The sequence below is a fragment of the Chaetodon trifascialis genome, chromosome 17 (assembly GCF_039877785.1).
Source record: "Chaetodon trifascialis isolate fChaTrf1 chromosome 17, fChaTrf1.hap1, whole genome shotgun sequence".
Taxonomy (NCBI): Eukaryota; Metazoa; Chordata; class Actinopteri; order Chaetodontiformes; family Chaetodontidae; genus Chaetodon; species Chaetodon trifascialis.
The window spans coordinates 946,242-956,028 of record NC_092072.1 but is presented as its reverse complement, the minus strand read 5'-3'; the positions used below and the strand labels follow the sequence as shown (position 1 = coordinate 956,028).

At 44.3% G+C, this 9,787-nt stretch overlaps 2 protein-coding genes across 2 annotated transcripts; both read left to right on the top strand.

Annotated features, from left to right (window-relative positions):
• On the top strand, positions 1-4,054 carry LOC139345747 (zinc finger protein 771-like). The gene is made up of 2 exons (XM_070984551.1): positions 1-480; positions 2,185-4,054. Exons 1-2 carry the CDS (start codon positions 333-335, stop codon positions 3,090-3,092), a joined length of 1,056 nt encoding a protein of 351 aa, XP_070840652.1. The 5' UTR covers positions 1-332; the 3' UTR covers positions 3,093-4,054.
• Positions 4,055-4,889: 835 nt separating this feature from the next.
• Positions 4,890-6,573, top strand: LOC139346033 (gastrula zinc finger protein XlCGF57.1-like). The gene is made up of 2 exons (XM_070984939.1): positions 4,890-5,061; positions 5,483-6,573. Exons 1-2 carry the CDS (start codon positions 4,890-4,892, stop codon positions 6,571-6,573), a joined length of 1,263 nt encoding a protein of 420 aa, XP_070841040.1.
• The last annotated feature ends 3,214 nt before the right edge of the window (positions 6,574-9,787 follow it).

The following is a 9,787-nucleotide window of genomic DNA, read 5'->3' as shown; positions in this document are numbered from 1 at the left end:
AAGAAGAAGAAGAAGAAGCAGCAGCAGCAGCAGCAGCAGCAGCAGCAGCAGCAGCAGCAGCTCGGGAACTCCGTCTCATGGTCGACTTTCCTCCCTTAAAGCCGTTTAACGAGCAGCTGGAGGAAGCAGTCTGCTCCTCGTGTTTGTGTTCAGCTCGCGGTGTTGAAACGTCCCGGATGTTTGACTTCTCACACAGCTCGTCTCCAAACCCGCGGTGACGTTAGCTTAGCTCGCTAACGTCCGACAAACTGACGAGGAAGTCGACAGAGAGACTTCAGAGTTTTTAACGGGCTTCGTCTGGAGACAAAACACGTTGTTTTAATCGTTCGATAATGTCCAAAGTCCAAATGATGAGAGCGTTTGTGAACCAGCGGCTGACGGCGGCCGCGGAGGAGATTTTTGGGCTGTTTGAAAGAACGATAGCGGAGTACGAGGAGGAGATGGTCCGGCAGAGCAGACTGCTGCGGGACCAGCCAGCAGGTGTGTGGAGGGGCTTTTATTAGAGAACACGTTGATTCAACGACAGGCTTCACCAGAAGCCCTTTTCATGTCCGAACAACAGATCTCTCACGTTATTAGTAGCTGCTTTACTGACAGACACCAAATGATTCGTAGGGGCGGCTGTGACTCAGGAGGCAGCCACCAATCAGGAGGTTGGTGTGGGGCTGGGCTGAAAACTCTGTCACGATATAAGTGTTTTATATCGGTCGATATCGATAATTATTGATATTTTGTATGACCTATTTAAAATAAGGACCAGGAGAAAAATACATTCAATTTAAACATTTTTATTTTAAATTATCCTTCCTCTGATTATAATCCCCTCAGCTATCAAGACAGAAAGGAAACGTCAACACAACCATGGAAAACACTCGAATAATAAATGTTAAAAAAAAGTGTAAAAATGTAAACAGAGAAACCTGAGAACTTTTTTTCTGCAGGTTTAGTGCAGAAAGTTCACGAGCTGATTCACCTTCTGCTGAATAAAATGTTTTCAGATATGTGCAGTGTTTTGGAAACAAAGCAGAAACTGAGGAAGACTTGACATCAGTAACAAACAAACAAACAAACATGACAGACAGCACAGTAACACTGACTGAACTATAAAACCAGCCTAGACATAAGAACAACTTCAGTCACTCTTCTTCCTCTGAACATACATGAACTGTTCAGTTATATTTTTATTATAAGAGCTGTTTGTAAGCTGGCTTCTCCTCAGTGCTCAGTGAAGCGTGTCTTTAGCTGTATGAGATGCCGCTGCCTCCGTTACGTCTTCGTGCCTTTTAGATGATTTGTCATCAGGCACTGAAGCAGATACCTCTGCATGGCGGTCAGCTGCTTGTGCGGTGGTGCTGCGGTTGTTGGACATTGGCGAATACGGCTGCGCTCCAAAGAGTGAGCGCGGCTAAGCTGGTTCAGTAAGTTTGTGGTGTTACTGGTCTTGGTGGGGACGACAGTCTTAGATAAGTTACAGACCACATTGGTCTGACGATGGTCCGACTTATAAAATCCAAAAAAACTCCATACTGAGCTGACTTTCCCTGTTCTATTGACGATTTCTTCGCTCGCTGCAGCGCTCGCTTTTTATTTCTCATCTCACTCCTCACGGAGCATCAAACACGAGACAATGAGATGGCGCAACCGCACTTGATAATGTTACATGATTGGCTGTTAGCGTGTCTCTCTCACTGATCAGCGATTACTCCCTACGTTGCTCAGTTACCTGAGAGCGAGAGCCTTTGTTCATGTAACCAACCTCGCTTCACAACTTCAGGTTTCTTCCAACGAAGAAAAAAAAATTATGGAATGCTTTATCGAACGCGTTTTATATTGATATTGATGACGTGTCTATGGCGAGACATATCGCTGTCGTTCTATCGGCCCAGCCCTACACACAGCTTTGTCCTTTATAACATGAGAAGTTGGTGTTATAACATCAGACTTATGGTGTTAAAATGAGAGCTGCCAGAGGAGGCGCTGTAGCTCAGAGTGCTTAGAAATAACGACCAAAGTTATGGCTGAAAAGAAAGAGGGCTGCACTCACAACCGTGAAGTACAACAAAGCCACCTTTATCGACCCTCAGTAAAACCAGCTCCAGCACAGAACCAGGTTCAGTGTTTAATAACCACAAAATGGTGATAATTGTTCATAGTACAAGTACATAAAGTGTCTGTGTTTTCCAGCGTTTCCCGAGTTTAAAGAGGATCCTCCTGAGCAGCAGCAGCAGCAGCAGCAGCAGGGGAGCCCCAGTCTGGACCAGGACCCAAAGAAGCCACAAATTAAAGAGGAACATGAGGAGCTGTGGACCAATGAGGACGGGGAGCAGCCTCGAGGGCCGGAGGAGGCCGACACCAGCTTCCTGTTCACGTCTGTCCCTGTGAAGAGTGAAGAAGATGATGAAGAGGAGCCTCAGTCCTCACAGCTTCACCAGGGTCAAACTGAAGAGAACAGAGATGCAGAGCATTTGAAAACAGAAGGTGATGAAGAGGACTGTGGAGGATCAGAACCAGCCCGGAGCTGTAATCCAGATTATTTACAACCAGCTGGCAGTAAGACGTCTCTGTGCTCAGAGACTGAAGACAGGCATGGAGGCCTGAAGCAGATCAGGGACCCTCAGTCAGACTTAAATACTTTGAAAAGCAACGATATGGGATGTAACGAGGCCAAAAAGTGTTTCAGCTGCTCTGAGTGTGGGAAGAGATGTGGCAACAAGGACCATCTGCAGATCCACATGAAACGTCACTCAGGAGGAAAAACGTTTGCGTGTCCGTTCTGTGGAAAGAAGTTTACAAAGCGATCAAATCTGACCACCCACTTAAGAGTCCATACAGGAGAGAAACCGTTCACCTGCTCAGTCTGCAACACCAGTTTCAGTCTGCGGTGCACGCTGGTGAATCACATGAGAGTCCACACGGGGGAGAAACCGTTTACCTGCTCAGTTTGCAGTAAAAGGTTTTCAAAAAAGGCCAACTTGACCACACACATGGCGCTCCACACCGAGGAGAAGCCTTTCAGATGCAGCATTTGTGACAAAAGATTCACTTGGCATTCACAGGTCAAAAACCACAAGTGTGTTGACAGCAGCAGGTGAAGGTGGAGAGCTGCTGGCGAGCAGTCACGGCAAGAAACCCCCAACCCGATAATGGAGCCTCCATGATCTGCAGGTGAACGTGAGCACGAACACACTCAGGACCTTCACTGATGCTGCCTGTTGACCTTTGACCTCCAACAATCCAGATGACCCTTTTCAGCCCCGAGGACACGACGTCCAGAAACAGTCTGAAGTGTGGACTCGTCGGTGCGTCTCAGAGAACTTTCTGGATGTTGCTGATGTTTCCTGTATGTGCAGTTCGAATCTTTAACGACATTCTGGGCTGCAGACGCTGAAATCTGCTGAGATCTGAACACAGAGTGGAGAACTCTCCATCCTCTGTGAGCGACTGAGCCTTCCCAGGACGCCCCTTTCACACCAACCATGATCCTCTCACCTGTCACCAATCAGCCTGTTTACCTGTGGAACGATCCAAACAGGTGTTTCTGGAGCGTTCCACATCTTTCAGTCTGTGACACGTCTGAGGAAGAACATGAAATGTGTTGACTTTGAGCTGTTTTCAGGTGAGCTCATGATGAGTATGGTTTCTTCAGAGAAACCACACGGTGATCTTTTTCGTGTAGCATTTTAAATGTTCTGCCAAGAGCAGATGATTAGTCGGACTCAGTTTGTGGGCATTTGAAGAACTGATGGTCACCATGTTCTCTGTGCCTAACTGTACATGACTCTGGTTCCTTTTTCATCCTGGAGCTGGTATGAAAATCAGCAGCACACTGTCATCAACAACAGTGTGTTGTTCACCTGCAGACTTTCAGATCTTCACCTTTGCAGTAGACCAACGTAACGTGTTTTCACATTAGACCAAACATTATGGTATCGTGGTAATATAATGGAGGATATTCGACAGCGCACCTCAGCAACACGAGCTGCTTTCTCTTACATTCACAATAAAGGTCATGAAACTGTCTAAACAATTTGTTCACAGACAGTAATTGAATGCCACTTAGCGTCCTGTATAATTCAATATTTTGCTGCTGTTTTTTAGGAATGAATGACAAATTAGTTTTATACTGTTGACCATTTACCTGATATTGAAAGAAGATACGGCTATATAACTAAATTTAAGGAGATGTTTACTTTTTTTTGGCTTTGGTGTGTTTGTTTGTTTACAAGTAATATTATTATTGAATTATTACTTTATACGAAATGATATAAAGTAGTCCAGAGACGGAGCCTCAGACTACATACTCCGGTACGGTAGGTGGCGTTATTAAACCTGTAGAGGTAACTTGCAACCACCTGAAACTCAAAAGAGTAGAAGAAGATGTACCGGAAACGGCTTCTCTTACCGTGGCTGACATGCTAACGCTGTTTGAGATAGCGGAGTACGAGGAGGAGCTTTGCGTCTCACACTACATACTCCGATACAATAGGTTGCGATATGCACCGTGTAAGAGTTGCGACCTGCCATCAAAGCCCACCAAAAAAGAAGAAATGGTACCGGAAGTAGTTCGGTACTTAAAGTAGCTAACGTGTTAATTTGCTTGTTATTTACGCGTCGTCGTACAACAGAGTCGGAGTGAAGCACCAGAGTTTGTATGTGGATAAAGTTTCAGGAAACTTTCGGAATGTTTCACCACGGACGCATCTCCTGTTTAACCAGTCAGAATAGACTCTGTGCTGCTTTCTTTGTTTGAACGTTTGGAATCTGAATCATCTGTTGTTCTGCGAAGCTAATGGAGCTAACTTAGCTTGCTAGCTGGAAACACGGACGTGAACGTAGCAGCAGTTTTAACGGAGTGTGTCTGGAGGAAAAGCTGCTGTGAATCAGTAAAAATGTCTAAAGTCCAAACGCTGAGAGCTTTTGTGGAGCAGCGACTAACTGCGGCTGCTGAAGAGATAATTGAGCTGTTTGAAAGAACGATAGCAGAGTACGAGGAGGAACTTTGTGGACAAAGAAAACTACTGGACGCTGTTTTCCAGCCTGAAGTCCGCTTACACAGAGCAGGTTTGACTCTTTACTGCTTATTCTCACTGCAAACTGCTGGAAACCTGCTGACATCCTCTGATTTGAGAAAGAGTTCAGCTTCTATCGGGGCTCTCAACATATAATATATTAATGAAAGCCTTGAAAAGATCACAAACATCAGATTTGTTGGGCTTCAGTGTTTGCGGTGTGGTTATCTGAAACCACTGAATTGATAGAAGATGTTGGCCGTGTCGCCCAGCCCTTATTACCACACTGTTATTTCATGGCCTTTCTGCTCTGATCAAATGCAAAGTGCACGATATGTTTGGAGTTCGCTTTAGTTTGAAAGACTTTCAAATATGTCCAACATCTCTGCACATTTAAGAAAGCGGTGCTTTAAATGTGAACAGGAAATGACAGTTTTCTAAAAGGTGTGTATGTGTTTCATGATCCTCCACAGACGTCCAGCAGCTGTTGGTGAGTCAAGAAGAGGATCCTCCTGAGCAGCAGGACTGTCTGGACAGTCTGGACCAGGAGGACCCACCAGAGCTGCCGCACATTAAAGAGGAACAGGAGGAACTGTGGACCAATCAGGAGGGAGAGCAGCTCGGAGGGCTGGAGGAGGCTGATCTCAGTAAGTTCACACTCAGTGTCCCTGTGAAGAGTGAAGAAGAGGCTGATGAAGAGGAACCTCAGTCCTCACAGCTTGATCAGAGACAAACTGAACAGATGAACACAGGATCTGATGGAGAGGACTGTAGAGGACCAGGACCAGACAGGAACTTAAATCCAGATCATTTACAACCAGCTACTCATGACACGACTTCAGACTCCTCTGAACCTGAGCTGGACGACAGCTGTGACTGGGAACCTCCGTCAGGTTTGAAGCCTCTGAACAATGAAGAATGTGGAAGTGATATGGAATGTAATAGTGGAAAAACCTCAGTCAGCTCTTGTGCTACAAGCCTTGGCTCAAAGGAACATCTGCAGAAACACAATGGAATCCAAACAGGAGTGAAACCATTTAGTTGTTCAGTCTGCGGTAAAAGATACTGTCGTAAGAAGTCCTTAAAGACACACATGAAACTTCATTCAGGAAGAAAACGTTTCAGCTGCCCAAACTGTAAAAAAACTTTTCTGTCGAGAATAGAGATTGTGAGACACATGAAAATCCACACAGGGGAGAAACCCTACAGTTGTTCAGTCTGTGGTAAAGGATTCACACACGGCTCAATTTTGAACTCACATTTTCGAGTTCATACGGGAGAAAAGCCTTTCAAATGCTCAGTTTGTGAAGCCAGTTTCAGTCTCAGAGGTAATTTGTGCAAACACATGAGAGTCCACACAGGGGAGAAACCCTACAGTTGCCCTGTCTGCGGTAAAAGATGTGCACACAATTCAAATTTGACCCCACATTTAAGAGTTCATACGGGAGAAAAACCTTTCACGTGCTCAGTTTGTGAAAAAAGTTTCAGTCTCAGAGGTAATTTATCCCGACACATGAGGATGCACACCAGGGAGAAACGTTCACTCGTTCAATTTGTGCTTTAAGATTTGCACATTAATCTCTGAGCGCAGTGGTGGACTGTCCCCCTTAAACATCATTCTTCCAGCACACCACTGTTATGTTTTATTATATTTTAATATTTTATTATATTCTGTTTTCCACAGTTTCCCAGCTCTTTGGGAATCGTGTGTATATGGTATACATGCTAAGATGTCAAACCTGATCACACACTTACAAGTTCACACAGGAGGAAAACTTTTCAAATGTAGTTTTTGGAAAACAAGTTGTAGTTGTGGACACCATTTGTTTCAACACTCCAGGATGCATTCTGGAGAGAAGCCCTGAAGTCGATCAGTTCGTGATTAAAGATTCACTCGGCTTGGTAATTTCAACAAGCACAAGTGTGGTGGTGAGAGCAGCAGAAATAAACGAGGCTGCAGTGATGTTTGCTGAGCCAAGTTTTCCAGTGGAAGAAATTTCTTTCAAGTTTGGACACAAACCTGGAAATACAGGTTTGAATAGACAAGAACAAACGTTTTATGTCATCAATCAGTGAATATGTTCACGTTCTTTGAAAAATGTGTATGTGTGTGTGACCAGGTATTTATCACGCTGTGGGGACAAAAATCTGTTTACACAGTCACATTGTGGGGACTGACCTCCCTTATGGGGACAAAATGCAGGTCCCCTTAATGGAAATCATTAAATTTTAGGGTGCAGACTGAAGATCAGGTACAGGTTAGGTTAGGAACAGGCAGATAGTGGTGTGTGTGTGTGTGTGTGTGTGTGTGTGTGTGTGTGTGTGTGTGTGTGTGTGTGTGTGTGTGTGTGTGTGTGTGTGTGTGTGTGTGTGTGTGTGTGTGTGTGTGTGTGTGTGTGTGTGTGTGTGTGTGTGTGTGTGTGTCCTCAGTGAAGTGTATCAGCTTCCAGCTGCAGCAGTCAGTTCAGTTTCTGTTCAGTCTGACTGAGGGAGGTTTTTGTACGACTCTTTTTCACTGTGTGAGCAGACGCTGACCCTTGAGAACATGAGCACTCTGACAGTAGTAAACTCCTGAATCTTCAGCCTGAACTCCACTGATGGTCAGAGTGAAGTCAACATTTCCTGCTCCACTTCCACTCAGTCTGGAGGAGATTCCAGAAAATCTGTCTGACGTTCGGTAGATCAGAAGTTTAGGAGCTTCTCCAGTTGTCTGATGGTACCAGGCCAGGTAGTATCGTGAACCAGAGTAGTGAGCAACCTTTCTATTGGCTTGACAGTCAATAGAAACAGTCTGACCCAGCTGCACTGTTTTGGCTGCTGGCTGAGTCAAGACCACATCTTGTCCAACAGACCCTGAAGAAAGAGAAGAAACACTGGACATGAGATGGTGAGGTGAAACTCAGCTACGCTCCACATCACATCACATCACAGAAAAATGATTGTCCTCACCCTGAGTGAAGCAGAGGACAGTCCAGATGAGGACGCAGGTCAGAGTCATGTTTTTGATGAGGAGGATTTCTGTGTCTTCTGTTGTGATGAAGGACAGCTGTCAGTCATCCAGTGTTCAACTCTCAGGACTATAAAGTGTCCCAGAGCAGTGGAGCATGGTGCTGCTGATGCAAAGTGGCTCTCTATGGAAATGCTCTGACTGCTGTTCATTCTTTGCAGAGTTGATTTCTCTGAACTGTCATTTAAAAGTATAATAAACGTGAACCAAACTCATTTTGGAAGTTGGTAGCTCTCTGTGAATTTGTCCTTTCAGCTGTGTTTGACAGACTAAGACTGATTTTGTTGCTGTTGTTCTTAAATGGCACACTTTTGGGTTTGCTGGCAAATAAATGCTGCTGAGTCGAATCAGACCAGTTCTTTTTGAACCAACACGACAGAGCAGGTTACTCCTTCAACAACACTTTCTTTTCACCACATGTATTTATTCTCTCCAGTCTGACAAACATCATTTCACAGTCCTGCAGGAAAACCTCCTCGTCACTGGTATGATGTGATTCTCCTGATGTCCACTGGGTGGCAGCGGTGTCTCACTGAACTACATGCAGATTCAGGGAAATCCAACTTTTCTACCTCATGATGAACATTTCTGCAAGAACATTTTGATTCTTGGAATAGTTATTAACTACTATTTAGACCTTTTTGCATTTTAAGGGTTGTTGTGCCAGAAAAAGGTTTTTGACTTCACCTGTCTGGTTCAGTCCTGTTAGTAAAAGTACTAATACTACTATGCAGAAATACTCCAAGTATTAGCGCAGCATTAGAAGTTGAATTTATGAGAAATACACCTCATCAGCAAAATCTAATTAAAGTATCAAAGTAGCCGCTTAGCGTTGTTACAGACATAAGATATTCTTGGATTATTGTGAACATCATGTATGAATCATGTAAACAGGGCAGGATGAACCCTCCAAACATGCCAAACATGAGCTGTGGGTTCCTGTTGACTCTCCTGTTTCTCCCACTCTGTTCACAGTGTTTGTGATTGTGCTTAGTTTGTGGTCACAGGATTAAAGGCCAAGAAGCACCGAAAACCTGATACATGGACGAATCTTTGATCAGCATCCATCCATCCATCCATCCATCCATCCATCCATCCATCCATCCATCCATCCATCCACACATCCATCCATCCATCCATCCATCCATCCATCCATCCATCCATCCATCCGCAATTAGCAAAGCTAACTGTTCATGCATCCAGCACACTTTAGCACAGACAGCACAGAGCTAATCTGGCTGCTCTGGTTTTAAAATGTTTTCAGAAGCACTGGACCAGACTTCTGTGCAGGACTCGAGTGTGACAGACGTCCATGAATCAAACAGAGGGTGGAACGTATGCAGAGCATTCATTTGAAACAGCACGAACTCCTTCAAGACTAAATGTGATCCAAACCAGACTGTGATCTGAAATAACATTAATAAGAAAATATCTGGAATAACTGTTGACTTAAACTTTCAGCCAAAAAGGACCCTCACTCTGATGAATGATGGCAATGTTTCATACACACCTCTTCAGCTGTTGAGCGATAGCACTTTGCCCAACACTCAGAGATGCTGTGAGGATGAACAGGACGCAGGTCTCACATTTGGAGGAAGAAGTGCTGAAATTATGATTTCAGAAGATCAATACTACAGGATTTTTGGAGAAGAACGGTATCAACTTCTGATTTTATTGACTTTCTAAATGAAGTTTTATGTGATTTAATACTCTCAGTTGAGTAAAACTCAGAGGAGACTTAATAAATTATACTGTTGCCTAAAAATATTGT

Bases quoted from the DNA above. Each gene is read 5' to 3' on its own strand.
- LOC139345747 (XM_070984551.1), top strand. From the start codon at position 333: ATGTCCAAAGTCCAAATGATGAGAGCGTTTGTGAACCAGCGGCTGACG. The intron at 481-2,184 runs GTGTGTGGAGGG...TGTGTTTTCCAG, and splicing joins GCTGCGGGACCAGCCAGCAG to CGTTTCCCGAGTTTAAAGAG.
- LOC139346033 (XM_070984939.1), top strand. From the start codon at position 4,890: ATGTCTAAAGTCCAAACGCTGAGAGCTTTTGTGGAGCAGCGACTAACT. The intron at 5,062-5,482 runs GTTTGACTCTTT...GATCCTCCACAG, and splicing joins AGTCCGCTTACACAGAGCAG to ACGTCCAGCAGCTGTTGGTG.